Source organism: Drosophila mauritiana, chromosome X, assembly GCF_004382145.1.
Source record: "Drosophila mauritiana strain mau12 chromosome X, ASM438214v1, whole genome shotgun sequence".
Classification (NCBI taxonomy): Eukaryota; Metazoa; Arthropoda; class Insecta; order Diptera; family Drosophilidae; genus Drosophila; species Drosophila mauritiana.
Window position 1 is genome coordinate 10,703,074 of NC_046672.1, and position 15,927 is coordinate 10,719,000.

Consider the following 15,927-nt stretch of genomic DNA (forward strand, 5'->3'; position numbering starts at 1 on the left):
AGCAAACACGAATTAAGAGTGCAATAATGTTAAAGTGAAATTACCGCTGACAGGAAACGGAAGCCGAAAATGATGAAGAAGGACAACGCAATTCCGTGAGAGCGCGCGAGCGAGTTAGATAGTTGGTCGGCCAGTTAGACAGGGATGGCGAGAGCCGAAAGAGACAGAGATAGCGCGCATAACGAAACAGTTTAGTCATAGATTTAAATACACAGACATTTACAGAGCGATTAACGATTAACTATAATGGATAACTAAAGCGTGGTCTTAGGTGTTCGATACTCAAGTTTTTTTTTAGTTTATTCTTCGGTTAAATATTTTCGTTGCACTTTTTCGCGGTTCCACTGAGAGATTCCGACACTAGAAATTGACTAGAAAACGCAGCGCGATTTGCATATTATATAAATACAGTTAGAGCCAGATAGCGAGCGAGAGTAAAGCGATAAATTATAAATAAATATATATGTATATATATACATACAGGCATACATATATATATATACATGGATATATACTAGATGTTTATGTAATACATAAATGGCATTGAACGAATTCCAAGCACATTGCAAGAATCCCAAATCAAAAAATCGCATGAAATTGCCCCGTACCTTTTGCGTTTTACTCCCAGATGTAACTCAATTTTTTCTATGCAAAAGTAGTTGAAAATTATATAATGAAAACCGATAAGAAGAACAAAACATACATATATATATATATATATAGAGAGACAAACATCGACAGTATCCTATTCGAATGATTTCTTTGAGAACTTGATTTGCGATTTTGGATATGCAGCAAGATAAGTAAAACCAACAACAGAAAATGTGTAAGAAATAGTATAAATAAGGTCGGATATTAAGGCCCCGACATTACGCTATATGTATATGCTCGGGGCAAACAACAACAAATCCAATAAAACAAAGTAATTAACAACAAATAAAACGGATGAAACAACCAAGATTATGTAAGCGATGGATCGAAGTAAGAATTGATGCGAACGGCACAAGTATATAACAAATTTCAACAAGTATATGACTGAGCCAATGACTCAAAGATACATTTTAAATAAAATGGAAAACCAGAAATATATGAAAAATATAAAAACGATAAGCAAGTGAATGACAGCTTCTTTTTCAATGGGTTTTGGGAACTGCCAGTTATTGTGATCAGAAATCAAACAAGTTGATTTGTATGCTTCTGATTGTATGGACATGTTTGTTTACCTATTTTTGCGTATGGTGCGATTGTATAAAAACAAGTTTTGAATTATCAAAATATGTTCCATTTATTTTAATACAACCTTGACCTATTTTCAAGGACCAATAAGATTGGACCCCACATAAACACAGAAAACAACAATTCGTATTCCAAATGCAGAGTTCTAATATTAAGTTACATTTTTTCAAAATTGAGAGATGGTCTACTGAGTTGACTATACCCTAGGTAAAGTTAGTTGTTACTGTGATTTGGCATTTCTCACTGAACTGTACTGTAGACTCCCTTCCATTCAGGGAAATATTTGTGTGCGCCGCACTTTCACCTCCAGTGATTGATAATTCCCAGCCTATCTGGCAGTGCCCATCGTCCAGATCGCCGACTGTGCAATCAGTCGGAACTGGAGCTCTCACTTCGCTTTGTTATCGGTTCGCTGGGGTCTCATCTCCGGTCCGCTGGCGGAGATCAGTTTGCCAGCATCCGCCGCTCGAGGAGTCACGATCTGATCTGAGCTGAGCACCATGAGCTGTCCCTATGCAGGAAACGGGTGAGCACCAGCACGTGCTGTCCAGGAATGCCAATCGATCTTCAGCTCTGCGATTCAATTCAAACCCATACAGAAACGATCACGATGATTCGGCGGTGCCATTAACCACGGAAGTGGGCAAAATCTATGGAGAGTACCTGATGCTGGACAAGCTGCTCGATGCGCAGTGTATGCTCTCCGAGGAGGACAAGCGACCCGTGCACGATGAGCATCTGTTCATCATCACGCACCAGGGTGAGTAGGCTTGCAACTAGATGAAGTTACTCAGTGGTATTTAAGTACGTTCTCCACAGCCTACGAGCTTTGGTTCAAGCAGATCATCTTTGAGTTCGACTCCATACGGGACATGTTGGATGCAGAGGTCATCGATGAAACCAAGACGCTGGAGATTGTCAAGCGACTGAACCGAGTGGTTCTGATCCTGAAAGTGGGTGCTTTCTGAATCTCTTACCAAAATCCGTTTATAGATTCATTTTCACAGCTCCTGGTGGACCAAGTGCCCATTCTGGAGACCATGACCCCGCTTGACTTCATGGACTTCCGCAAGTACCTGGCACCCGCATCCGGTTTCCAGTCGCTGCAGTTCCGTTTGATCGAGAATAAGCTGGGAGTGCTGACAGAGCAGCGGGTGCGGTACAACCAGAAGTATTCGGATGTCTTTAGCGACGAGGAGGCGCGGAATTCGATTCGCAACTCGGAGAAAGATCCCTCACTACTGGAGCTAGTGCAGCGCTGGCTGGAGAGGACGCCCGGGCTGGAGGAGACTGGCTTCAACTTCTGGGCCAAGTTCCAGGAGAGTGTCGACCGATTCCTGGAGGCGCAGGTACAGAGCGCCATGGAGGAGCCCGTGGAGAAGGCCAAAAACTACCGCCTCATGGACATCGAGAAGCGACGCGAGGTTTACCGCTCCATCTTTGATCCGGCGGTGCACGATGCACTGGTGCGACGTGGGGATCGCCGGTTTAGCCATCGAGCCCTCCAGGGAGCCATCATGATCACCTTCTATAGGGATGAACCCAGATTCAGCCAGCCACACCAGTTGCTCACCCTGCTCATGGACATCGACTCGTTGATAACCAAGTGGAGATGTAAGCATTGCATTCTTTGATACTCTTTTATAAATATATGTTATGTTTAGGACTGGTTTCCCTAACCAACTACTTTCTATTCCCTCCGCAGATAATCACGTGATCATGGTGCAACGCATGATTGGATCCCAACAGTTGGGCACTGGTGGCTCGTCCGGATATCAATATCTGCGCTCCACTCTCAGGTGATCATCGCAGATGTGAATATATCGGGGATCAATGAACTCCAACTGTTCTCCCTTTGTTTTTTTGGTTTCAGTGATCGCTACAAGGTGTTTCTCGATCTGTTCAACCTGTCCACTTTCCTGATTCCCCGCGAGGCGATTCCACCGCTGGACGAGACCATTCGCAAGAAACTGATCAACAAAAGTGTCTGACAATCGGCAGGGTATTCAATTGGTCATCATTTGGCTATGCGTTGTTTGTTCTACCTACTGTTTCTCGTTTTGGTGTAATAAAATTACTTGTTTAGTCTTTGTTATTACATTTGCTGTGTTCCTTTTCTTTAAGTCTGACTTGGAAATGTTTTCTATCTCTAGAATCATATTTTATGGGTATATGTGAGTCAGCAGCCTAAAAGTAGACCACAGATATTTTGATTATCTTTCTCGCTCTTTTCTATTAGTTCGTTAGCAAATTAAATTCCATAAAATTTGAGTGCCAATACTTGTCAAAATAATGGTATATCAGAATTTCAATTACAAAATAACGCTTTAAACGAAAAGACAAAATACGATTATTGTATATTTTTAGAGCAAGGTAGATACGACTCATAATGAAATACAATTTAGAGAAACTATAATTAATTTCCCAGATTTTTTTATATTACCAAATTCGCAAAATTAATTTCAACATAGAAGGTAAAATCAAGAGTTACGTAGTTAAGATAAAAAGATGCAAAAAATATTTGGAGATCAGAACCCAAAATGCTTTGTCATTTCGAACACTTATTTTGTACCCGACTTCAAAACCTCATTAATCATACAAAATACAAAATTAATAATCGAATGGCTAGAAATTTAAATAGATCATATGTAGGTTGCTTATCGTCTTCTCAACGTTCAAGTTTTGCAATTGGAACTTGGAGAGCTTTCCAAATCGACTATCGCTGTTTGCTCAAATGGAGCACACAAAAACATAACCTTTGCCAGTGGCCTTTTCCTCGGGCGATAAGCCCCAGATTTAAGTACTTAGTTTTCAGTTTCATTATTATTTATTAGAACGGGACGGCGAGCTAGTCCACTCCGCTCACTCCTTCGCGAACAGTGCAATTAATTAGTTTTGTTGAATGGGTAGGGGAATGGAATCGGCATCCATATAGAGTCGTCTTCCAGGGGGGATGGCCAGGGAAGGGAACCAGAACAGAACAATACTGAATTCCAAGGCATTATGTAAGCTTAATTCGCTTTAATCGCTTACGTGAGCCATTTCCGAAGGCAAATACAATTTCGGACTACCCCCCATTTGCTCGGATGCCTGCGACTATTTTTGTCCGGTCAGGTCGGATCTGTTTTGTTTGACAATTAGAGCTCTGTCCAGGTAATTATGGACCATAACCCTCGATGCTGCCCCTGCAGCAAGTCCCTTCAGAACTCAGCCTCTGAACTTGCCGGCGATTTTTGGTTTGATTCAGCTCTGACGACTTCAATGTGTATCTAATGATTGCAGTCAATATATTTCTGAATATTATCTCTAAAATTAATATAGGTATCAATATGAAATGAATGTATATTCATAATATAAAGTTATAGCAATGACACAGTTCACGTAACTAATCTTAGACTATATAGATTCTATATGATTATATTTTACATTAAGCAATGCATTTTTAGTGCATTTCACTTTCATTTCCTTTTAAATATTCATATTTTACAAAGTCTTAATAGCTATATTTAGGATTTGGATCTTATAAATATCTTTTTATGGGTTATATTTATAATATTCCAAATTTTTTCAAAATTAACATAGCCTATGGAAGTGGCTGTAGAGTACCTGTATAGAGGCAAAACCCACGCCGCCGACGATCGCGTCGTAAGCTCATTAATAAAACCACAAACAACAACAGCGGCTCATACGACAGCAGCAGCAGCAGCAGCAACAACAGCAGCAGCTACAACAGCAACACCGGCGACAGCAGCAACATCAGCTGCGATCGCGAAGATCAAGCGGATGGCGAACTGGAGTCTCTCGTCAGTCGCTTGCCGAGTCTCCGTTCAGCTGGTCGAGCAGTCTTCGAATCTTGAAAAAACCGATATTTAAAGAAAACATCGTTGTACGCCAAGGCAAAGTGCTAATAAATCGAGCAAAATGCGCTGCCTGGCATTGAGCGCAGTGTTTTTGTGCCTGGCTCTGGCCGGGCACTTTCATTTGTCAGGTAGGCGAAATGGCGAAACCCATGCGGGCAACAACAGGTAGTCATAACTTTGTATTCCGACCCATAATCCCCGCTAGATGCCTACAAGAACGAGGTACAGATCACCCCGGATCCGCTAGACACGGTGGAGACGACGACCAAGAAGTCCAGCTGGTTTGGTGGATTCAAGAAGTTCTTTGGCAGTGATGGCACTACCACTACCACCAGCACGATTGCCCCACCGGTGGTCACCAGTCCGAAATCGGTGGTGGTTACACCCACGGCAGCCAACAAGCCACCGCCACTGGTCATCTCGCATGCGCCACTGATGCCGTTGGGACCGCGACCCGATACGCCGGGATCCTCACCTTTTGGTGGCTCCCAAAATCCGCAGACGCCACCTCAGTGGCCATCGAGCACCAGAGCAACGCCATCGCATCCATCGCAACCCTCGCAGCCAGCTCAGCAGCCACCGCTGCCTGGTTTCGCCTCCTATCGGCCACAGAAGCCGCAGCCGAATAGCTACGATCTTAGCTACGGTGGCGGTCCACAACCAGCACCAGGAACAGGACGTCCTGGTTTTGGACTGGGCATTAGCAGCACTACGAGCACTACGACCACCGCGAAGCCCATCACCAGCACCACAGGTAAGACACCGCAGCAGAAGGAGGATTTCCCGGCGCTGCCAGGACCTCGGAGGCCATCCCAAAAAGAGGACTTCCCAGCTCTGCCGGCGCCCAAAACTCCACCAGGCTCGCCAACGCCCACACCGGGATCTCCTTCGGCTTGGCAATCGCCGTTGCCAACGCCCCAGCATCCTGTGCATCCGCCCACGAAGGCTACATCGGCGGCCACGCCTACCCCGTCACCAACGCCATCCTTCTCTTCCTCGGTAACGCCCACTCCCGCCCACGGAGCGTCTGTGGGACCACACAAGGTCGGAGGTGGAGGTGGCGGCACAACTACTGTGCGACCCGGCTTCCAGTCGTCGGGCAACTCGGTGGCCACTGATGACGAGATCCGCCAGCTGACGGAGCAACTGTACACCAAGGAGAGCAACAGCCAGATCGGTAACATCCAAGTGAATCTGCAGGGACGCACGCGTTCCATCGACAGCGCCGATGAGGCACCCAATCCGTAAGTAGATCATAGATACGTATTTAAATACTAAAATATCCCTTAAATCCTCACGTTAAATTGTTCTCCAAAGACTTTTGAGTGTGGACTCGAAAGCCCTCGAATCCCCGACGATCGTCAAGATGAGACTGCTGTTTAACAACTACGAGCACGACACCCATGTCAACGAGCATGTGACTCCCAACGAGCGCAAGGAGGAGAACGACTTCCTGGACGCAGTGATGGCCACGCCGGTGATGCGACAGGCCATGCTCTTCCTGCAGCAAAAGGGAGTGGTTAGTCCCGATCCGAAGACCCACCGCGATCTGGTCAAGGAGCTGTGGTTCACGCAGTACTCGCGCGGTCAGGGCAAGATCGGCAGTTCCGGCTTCGAGCACGTCTTTGTCCACGAGGTCAAGGACGGCACCATTATCGGATTCCACAACTGGGTCTATATTGGCGATGAGGAAAAGGACGGTCGCTTTGACTACAAGGGATATATGAAGGAGCAGGACATTGGCACGGTAAGTGGTCCTACTGGGCGGATGTTATTAAAATCTTAATATAAGTAATAAATAATAATATTATAATCCTTTGCAGAAGGGCAAAATCGTGAAGATCCGTTTCTCGCATCAGGGACTCAATAAGCCAGTAAACACTGTGTTTGTGGGCACCTCTCCGGAACTGGAGCTCGCCCTGTACACCGTCTGCTTCCAACTACGACCGGATCGCACCTGTCCCGTATCCTTGGGCAATAGCAAGTTCGGCATCGTCACCTACTCGTGGCGCTACCGGGGAAAGAACCTCATTGGCAGCGCCTATCCGGAGATTTGAGGCAGCGATCAACGTTCGTGCCTCTCGTAGTCATCGTAGAATTTTTTTTCTGTCGCTTTAATGAATAAAGTTAATGTGTGAAACTATAATTTATTAATTTTCAATTTAAATATGCGAGCCTTTTCATCAGTTCGCGGCACAACTATCGATATCGACATGGCTATCGAATCTTTTTGAGTATCATAGCAGTCAGCTTCGCTTTTAATAACAAATTGTTAGAAAAAATGTAGTGGTTTTGTTAATATTATCAAATTGGCCACACTGCTGGCAAATGAAAAATGAACTTGCGTGAGATGGAAAACCTGTTTTCAGCCACAAACGCGGCTTTTTCCCTCTCTCGCTTAGAGTTGTCAAACTTTTTTTAAATATCGTACCCAGCGTAGTTTTCTCTTCAGAAGAATGTTGATTTTTGGTTACTGCAAAAATGTCTTATTTTTGAACCATTGCATTACTTAAAATGCTCACAAACAAAAAATAGCACAAAATTTTGAGTTCCAACTTGGAATACAGGTCGATAGGGAATTTTGTTACGAATTCAAAGAGGTATGACATTCCACTTTTGGACAACTATTTTTATTGCTATTGAGAAAATACTGATTATTTTTTAGCTAATAAAACAAAATAATAATATTGCCAAAATTAGAATTTTTACAAACGGGGTTTTCTCCATAACTTGGCTTAAAAAGGTGGCACAGCTAAAATAAAGACTGTTTTGTGCTGCTAATAAACATAGCTAACTATCCCTATCACTGTTTTTATGATTCCCAAAAATAAAAATTTTAACAAATTTTCGCATTTTTGATAAGGGGTACCATCATTAAAATTTGCAAAAAATGGTAAAAAATAAAAGTTTTAAGGTGAGAATACAGTTCGATGGGGAATTTTGTTACGAATTTAACGAGGTATGACATTCCACTTTTTGACAACTATTTTTATTGCTATTGAGAAAATACTGATTATTTTTTAGCTAATAAAACAAAATAATAATATTGCCAAAATTAGAATTTTTACAAACGGGGTTTTCTCCATAACTTGGCTTAAAAAGGTGGCACAGCTAAAATAAAGACTGTTTTGTGCTGCTAATAAACATAGCTAACTATCCCTATCACTGTTTTTATGATTCCCAAAAATAAAAATTTTAACAAATTTTCGCATTTTTGATAAGGGGTACCATCATTAAAATTTGCAAAAAATGGTAAAAAATAAAAGTTTTAAGGTGAGAATACAGTTCGATGGGGAATTTTGTTACGAATTTAACGAGGTATGACATTCCACTTTTTGACAACTATTTTTATTGCTATTGAGAAAATACTGATTATTTTTTAGCTAATAAAACAAAATAATAATATTGCCAAAATTAGAATTTTTACAAACGGGGTTTTCTCCATAACTTGGCTTAAAAAGGTGGCACAGCTAAAATAAAGACTGTTTTGTGCTGCTAATAAACATAGCTAACTATCCCTATCACTGTTTTTATGATTCCCAAAAATACAATTTTTAAAAATTTTCACATTTTTGATAAGGGGTACCATCATCAAAATTTGCAAAAAATGGTAAAAAATAAAAGTTTCAAGGTGAGAATACAGTTCGATGGGGAATTTTGTTACGAATTCAACGAGGTATGACATTCCACTTTTGGACAACTATTTTTATTGCTATTGAGAAAATACTGATTATTTTTTAGCTAATAAAACAAAATAATAATATTGCCAAAATTAGAATTTTTACAAACGGGGTTTTCTCCATAACTTGGCTTAAAAAGGTGGCACAGCTAAAATAAAGACTGTTTTGTGCTGCTAATAAACATAGCTAACTATCCCTTTCACTGTTTTTATGATTCCCAAAAATAAAAATTTTAACAAATTTTCGCATTTTTGATAAGGGGTACCATCATCAAAATTTGCAAAAAATGACACAAAATGTTTATTTCCAACTTGGAATACAGCTCGATAGGGAATTTTGTTACGAATTCAACGAGGTATGACATTCCACTTTTGGACAACTATTTTTATTGCTATTGAGAAAATACTGATTATTTTTTAGCTAATAAAACAAAATAATAATATTGCCAAAATTAGAATTTTTACAAACGGGGTTTTCTCCATAACTTGGCTTAAAAAGGTGGCACAGCTAAAATAAAGACTGTTTTGTGCTGCTAATAAACATAGCTAACTATCCCCATCCCATCAGGGAATTTTGTTACGAATTCAACGAGGTATGACATTCCACTTTTGGACAACTATTTTTATTGCTATTGAGAAAATACTGATTATTTTTTAGCTAATAAAACAAAATAATAATATTGCCAAAATTAGAATTTTTACAAACGGGGTTTTCTCCATAACTTGGCTTAAAAAGGTGGCACAGCTAAAATAAAGACTGTTTTGTGCTGCTAATAAACATAGCTAACTATCCCTTTCACTGTTTTTATGATTCCCAAAAATAAAAATTTTAACAAATTTTCGCATTTTTGATAAGGGGTACCATCATCAAAATTTGCAAAAAATGGTAAAAAATAAAAGTTTCAAGGTGAGAATACAGTTCGATGGGGAATTTTGTTACGAATTCAACGAGGTATGACATTCCACTTTTGGACAACTATTTTTATTGCTATTGAGAAAATACTGATTATTTTTTAGCTAATAAAACAAAATAATAATATTGCCAAAATTAGAATTTTTACAAACGGGGTTTTCTCCATAACTTGGCTTAAAAATGTGGCACAGCTAAAATAAAGACTGTTTTGTGCTGCTAATAAACATAGCTAACTATCCCTATCACTGTTTTTATGATTCCCAAAAATAAAATTTTTAAAAATTTTCACATTTTTGATAAGGGGTACCATCATCAAAATTTGCAAAAAATAACAAAAAATTTTAATTTCCAACTTGGAATACAGGTCGACAGGGAATTTTGTTACGAACTCAACGGGCTAAGAAAATCTTAATTTGGACAACGATTTCTGTTTTTTTAAATAAAATTCCGATAATTTTTGGTGGAGAAATCGAGAACACGACTTTTTAAAAAAATCGATAATCCCAATTAGTTTCATAATAACGTGGCTTTGAAGATTGCAGAGGCAAGTAACTGCCTGCGTATCTTTGACAGCGATTCCACCTCTAAATACCAATAGGCGATTGCCTTTGACAACCCTGCAGTTGCACTCTTCGCTTTCTCGTTCTCTCGCGCTCTTGTCGTGCTCTCTCTGTCGGCAACAAGTGATCTGAGTTGACCGTAGTTCCATTGGACTTCCAGTGGTTTCGGCCATTTCAGTTGCTGTTTGACTGTCGGAGGAGTTTGTTGAGCATTTTTTTTGGTGCGCGGCGTGCCACGGATTACAACCACAACTATACAAATACCTATGTACATACTGAGCGGTCAAATTAAGTTTTGTTTTTTTTTTCGTTACCCAACTCGCAAGTGCCGTGCAATTATTTGTTCTAATTTTGTTAACCGAAATTTAAAAGCGTCGACACTTTTTTGACAAACAACGCAACAAGCAAATCGGCGTTAAACAGAAAAAAATATTAAGAATCACAAACAACGAAGCAGCGAGAAAGAGGGAAGAAAAGAGAAGAGAGTATCAGAAGACACTACGGATGAAATGTAGCAGAATTCTTCCTCTTCTAATGTTCTGTGTGCGGTGACGAAGTGACGCCAAAAGAAACCGAGAGAAGACAGAAGGGGGCAAGGAGAAAGACAGCAGCAGAAAGAGCTCAAAAAACATAAAACACAAACTCACACGCTGGCAGAACAGAACGGTTATCTGAAACGCAAGGCAACAACAAAGCAAGTAAGTCACGCTCAAAAGAGAGAGCGAGAGAGAGCGAAAATAGCAGTAACCTTTTTCTCACTCTCTCGGAATTCAAATCAGAATCTGAATCTTGGTCTACAACAACAACAATAATAGCAGAAGAATGTCAATAAGACCAGGATTGTCAGGCGCCATTAAAAGATCGTTTTTTATTGAACTATTTCGACTGTTATTGACGATATAAAGGGCTTTCAGAAACGTCATGCTACTGAAAAGCACAATTTTCTAAATTATTTTGTTTGGAAATTGTTTATTAGCTGTGCAGCATCAGCATTTTGTAAGTTCTTTAATTAGCTTCTAGGAATGTAGGGTTTTCATATACCAAGGAATTCAAAGAAGTTGTGTTCTTATTAACCGGATTTGTTCTTTTATTGTTTTTCATACACTCCCCTGTAATGATCGTTTATAATCTGTTCCGTGTTATAAACTCAGTAAGAATGAAAGGATTTATTACTTTTATAATGTTAAAAACTCCCCATTGAAATCGTCCAAAAAAATAATCACAATTGATCAATCAATCAATCGGACTGCCCAATGTCAGTGCCAATAGCAACAATGAGCTCTCTGAGTCTGAGCCACCCCCATCATGGCTAATTATAGAGGTAATAAAGGTTCGGTATTGCGATGAGCTCATCGAAGATGCATTCGATTTCTGGCCAATTGCACGTGTGCAACTATGAACTTCATGGATTCGTATTTGGATTCTTTCGGGCTCACCTGAGGTCCAGATGCCAATAGATATCAAGACCTGTTCTCGTCTCCAAAGGCGATCGATTTCAATTTGTGTAACGGCACCTGGGCAGCCCCATCCTCCGGTTTTCCGATTCTCGATCCGATGCAGTTGCATAAGCTCGTCCTAACGGTTCTCGAGTGGTTCTCGATGCTATAATTCGGTTTCTTTTTTTACCGATCCCTACGATTGGTTCGCCTCGTTTCGTTTTGTATCGCTTTTTGGATTTGGCTTTCGTTTGGTTTCGATCGGCGACGTTTTGGCAAATCATGGCTAGCCAAAAGAAGCCAAGAACGCTGCGCTGCCAACGGTATACGATCGCAAACAGTTAGGCGTGCAAAAAGCCAGAAAAAAAAGAAAAAATCGACGCAAATGCTATAAAACAAAAAAAAATTGGTGGTGGAGCAAAAGAAAACTGGTTCCGGCCATCGAAGAATGCCGCAGCAGTGGCCACTTGGCCAGGTCCGAATGTCTCTGTGTGTTGGAGTATATCCGTGTGTGTGTGTTTGTGTTTGTGTTGGTGTATGCGTGCCACTTCCGTACAACAACGCCCTGAGCCCCCCACCTCCCCCATATTATTCCCCTTCTTAGTTGGCCTCTCTCCCGAGTTCGCGTTCGTTGCCTGAGTCTTTTGTTTTCCCAGCTCTTTGCCGTGTTTTCTTATCGCTGGTATAGTTCCATACCCTGGCGGAGGGTGATTTTATTAGGGTTCCACTTTTGTTGCATCGCCAAGAGGGTCAGCGTTAGGAATTTATCAAGGTCTTTTTGGGCAAAGGCCATAGTTCAGTGATTTTATGGGAGAACGCTTTTTGAACGGGTTTTATATCAAGCATTTCCCTATTTTAAACGATTCAATGAAAGATTCTTACTATTTATAAAGCTCTAAGAAATCTGTATTTAATACCTTTGACTTGCGATGGGTTGACAAGAGTATCTGGCATTCCTAGAGCAAACTTTTCCCACTTTGCTATCGATAATTTTTTTTGCTTTTCGCTTTCGTGCTCATTTTCATGCTGGGGACGCTGGCAAAGAAAAAATAGAGCCACAAATGCTAAAAATGCATAACAAAAGCCAAAGCAAACACCACCACCGATGCCAGCTCACACAATCACTCACATTCATGCTAATGCGACAAAGATGTTAATTGACTTTTACTTTATTTAAACAAAATAGTCACAGCCAGCATAGGCAACAACAAAACCGATCTCCGCTCTCCATTGAGTGAAATTTTTAATTTACGTTTTTTATTAATTTATTTTCGTGCGGTTTTCGCGGCAAATTCCCGCATATTCGTCATCATCTTGGACAGATACTTCTTTTGTTGTCGTCATCGATTTCGTTTTTCGGTTGAAACCCAACACACTGTTATTAAGTTTTAATCGATTTGGATGATGCGATAATTGGAGGCATCAAAAATCAATTTCGCCTGGGAAGTTTTGTTTGGCTTAAGCTTAATGAAATCGAAAAGGCTATATTTAATTTTTGTGGGCTAAGTTTTGAGTTCGGATTGAGAAAGTCTCGCAATGGAAGTAAAGCAAATGAACTGTATTTGTAGAAAATATGTAAGGTTGGCTGAATGGAATTGTGTGTGTAGGCAAGTTGTCTTTAGATTTTCGTAGAGCTTTAAAAATGTAATTGACTACCAAAGCAATATCTTCTAACCTACATACACACATGCCGCCCCTGGAGTCAAAGTCCCATCTTTGGCGGCGGCACCTTCGTCAGATTTCCGTTTGAAGTATTGCAGTACCTTTTTGGCCACGAACCGCCTTGCCTCACATTCCGCAACGCCCCCAAGTCGCAGCTGTTTCCCAGCTCCAGGGCGCCCACTTCCAATTCGCCTTCGTAGTGGTACACTAAAAAAAATCTCTAAAAAACCAAAATCAATCTACAGATGCAGTAGTTTTGAAGTTTAAGTAGAGTTATCGTTTGAGAACAGGCATTGTAGTTTGAGGATGTCAGTATTTCGATATGGTTATGATTAAATGAGATTCTTTGGAATTAATTTATATTTTTCCTCAGTGCATCTGGCGTCCCTTGTTGCAACAACCAATGTTGCGGGTGTGGCAGCAACGCATAGACGCAAAACGATTGCAAAAAACAAATCGAGCGGCACTCCTTCGGCTGACACCAACGATTTGATTCGATTTTAGTTGAGTTGAGTCGGGTTGATTGTTAGAATACTTGATGCACCGCCACTTTCAATTGTCTCCGGCATAGACTTTTGAAAATTTCCCTTTTTGTTTTCTGCATGCATAAAGTTATCTGCCGTATTGTGGGCTTGTCTCTCTGTGTGTATGTGTGTGCTGTTTGTGATCGATGAGCAAAAGCTGGCAACATGGCGCGCATATTTTTTTTTTTCATTTTTTACCAAAGGTTTATTGGCCTTTTGGCTTACTCTCTGCACGCGCCTGTGTGTGTGTCGCCATTTTAGCTCGAACTTGGCTTATACCACTTGGCTTGACTCTGGTTTTGGTTTTGGTTTTGGCCCTGGTGCTAGTGAAATCGTGCGCCGACTTCAACTTCTTGCTAAATATTTCTTCTTTCTACATGAAATTTTCTATTTGTCCAACCCGAAAAAAACGAACGAATGAACGACGAGTGAGCAGCAGCAGCAGCAGCAGGGCAATTAAGCCGCTTACTGCAACAACAGCAAAATAATATATGACTAGTCACTCCCTAGACAAGCCTAGTCAAGAGCGGTGAGTGCGTGCTGTTGTTGACTGTTTTTGGCCAACGCTTTTAGCCAATAAGTCAAACTGTCAGTCAGCCAGTCGCAGCCAGACGTTGTTGACGTCGCCGTTGGGTTTAATTGAAATGGCTGGGCTCGAGGGGGGAGAATGGGAGATTTTTTCGATCCCCGGACTGCAGTCCAAATTGAATTAGCCAGGTATTTTTAGCGAAGCCACAGGCCAGCGGATTGCAGATTATCGCGCGTATGTTCCCCCTCGATTTTAAGCCAGATACGGAGAGGTAATTTTCTGTAAGCCAGATTGGTATGCCAGATCCACTTTGGGAATCTGTGTGATACCAGAAACCGAAAGCTTGCCGGCCATTAAATTGGATATGGCCTTTTGAGACCATATCGTTCATCAGCTCCATTTGTAGGTATAAATTATTCTTGATTAAACATTTTTAATTATTTAATGTAGATCTTGTGAACCCATTCCAATCCAAACGCATGTGGATTTAGCAATAATTAAGTTTTCATTATCATTATCTATCAATCAACAATACACGCACCTAAAACGAAAGCAACTTGCATATCGAATAGCAATAGACTCAAATCAAATAAAAACAGTAAGCAATAAATAATAAATAATGCATAATTGCTGCGGCGAGCAAATGGCGAATGTGTTAAGTGGGTAACAAAAACGCAACTTGAAAGTAAACTGAAGTAAACCGAAATTAATTGCAGCTCGAATTGCAAATTGCAGTTCGTCAAACCGAATCAATTAAAACAAAATCGAAATCGTAAACGAAAACGTAAACGTAAAATTAAACAGCCAGAGCAACATAATTAAAGATCGTATTTGGCTGTGCGTGTGCGAGATGTTGAGGTGTTGTTAAGATAAAAAAAAAAACAAAAGCCAAAACACTCTATCGAGTTTCACTTCGTGGCAGCCAAAAGCCGCACCTCCTGCCCCCGCTCCTTGTGTTTCATCTAGCCACATGTTTTATAGGGCCATTCCGACTTCTCAGCTATGCCAAGAATGTATCAATACCCTCGAAACTACGAGAAACTAGCTGTCGAGACGAAAGAAACACATTTCTTAAGCCACGCATACACAAGCACAGCAACACCTGACTTCAACTTATGCATAACTTAACATTTAAGCATTTAAGCAGGTGCGGTCTGGTATTTATATGTGTGTGTGTGTGTGTCATAGCTGATAACAAATCATTTTAGAAATCGAACAAAAACATCGTCTCAAGAATCCGATTTTGTCTCATGGGAACGCAGTTCCTATAGAAATATTTTCCTTGTCGAGATGAAAATAAGAAAAGAGTCTGTTATCCAACCTTAGAAGTTATTATTAATTTTGAATTCTTTGGCGCTTGTAGTTGTCACCGAAAATCGAAAGACTTAGGCAACGAACTTGTTTTTTTTTTTGGATACTTACTATACCATATATATGTTCCTTCGGGCTGGAGTGCAGTTCTTGGCAAAGCACAACAAAAGACTTAGGCGACAAACTTGTGTGATTTCCAAGTCCAAGTCTATTTGTT

The 15,927-nt window shown here is 40.7% G+C and overlaps 3 protein-coding genes across 3 annotated transcripts in view; all 3 read left to right on the forward strand.

The window, feature by feature from the left end:
- Positions 1-1,651: 1,651 nt before the first annotated feature.
- Positions 1,652-3,336, forward strand: LOC117147181 (tryptophan 2,3-dioxygenase). The gene is made up of 6 exons (XM_033313982.1): positions 1,652-1,762; positions 1,836-1,996; positions 2,056-2,189; positions 2,244-2,850; positions 2,942-3,035; positions 3,110-3,336. The coding sequence occupies exons 1-6, from the start codon at positions 1,737-1,739 to the stop codon at positions 3,225-3,227; spliced, it is 1,140 nt and encodes a 379-aa protein (XP_033169873.1). The 5' UTR covers positions 1,652-1,736; the 3' UTR covers positions 3,228-3,336.
- A 1,695-nt stretch (positions 3,337-5,031) lies between these two features.
- Positions 5,032-7,242, forward strand: LOC117148028 (poly(U)-specific endoribonuclease homolog). Its single transcript, XM_033315199.1, has 4 exons — positions 5,032-5,224; positions 5,302-6,340; positions 6,414-6,843; positions 6,920-7,242. Exons 1-4 carry the CDS (start codon positions 5,158-5,160, stop codon positions 7,151-7,153), a joined length of 1,770 nt encoding a protein of 589 aa, XP_033171090.1. The 5' UTR covers positions 5,032-5,157; the 3' UTR covers positions 7,154-7,242.
- A 3,178-nt stretch (positions 7,243-10,420) lies between these two features.
- Positions 10,421-15,927, forward strand: part of LOC117148790 (unconventional myosin-XV) — a 33,132-nt gene continuing 27,625 nt past the window's right edge. Inside the window, exon 1 of the mRNA XM_033316400.1 lies at positions 10,421-10,946. The gene's annotated coding sequence lies outside the window, so the exon portion shown is untranslated. The remainder of the gene's footprint in view (positions 10,947-15,927) is intronic.

Excerpts from the sequence above, each read along its gene's own strand:
- LOC117147181 (XM_033313982.1), top strand. The coding sequence starts at position 1,737 with ATGAGCTGTCCCTATGCAGGAAACGG. Across the intron at positions 1,997-2,055 it reads GTTCATCATCACGCACCAGG|CCTACGAGCTTTGGTTCAAG; the intron begins GTGAGTAGGCTT and ends CGTTCTCCACAG. Across the intron at positions 2,851-2,941 it reads GTTGATAACCAAGTGGAGAT|ATAATCACGTGATCATGGTG; the intron begins GTAAGCATTGCA and ends TTCCCTCCGCAG.
- LOC117148028 (XM_033315199.1), top strand. The coding sequence starts at position 5,158 with ATGCGCTGCCTGGCATTGAGCGCAGTGTTTTTGTGCCTGGCTCTGGCC. Across the intron at positions 6,341-6,413 it reads GCCGATGAGGCACCCAATCC|ACTTTTGAGTGTGGACTCGA; the intron begins GTAAGTAGATCA and ends TGTTCTCCAAAG. Across the intron at positions 6,844-6,919 it reads AGGAGCAGGACATTGGCACG|AAGGGCAAAATCGTGAAGAT; the intron begins GTAAGTGGTCCT and ends AATCCTTTGCAG.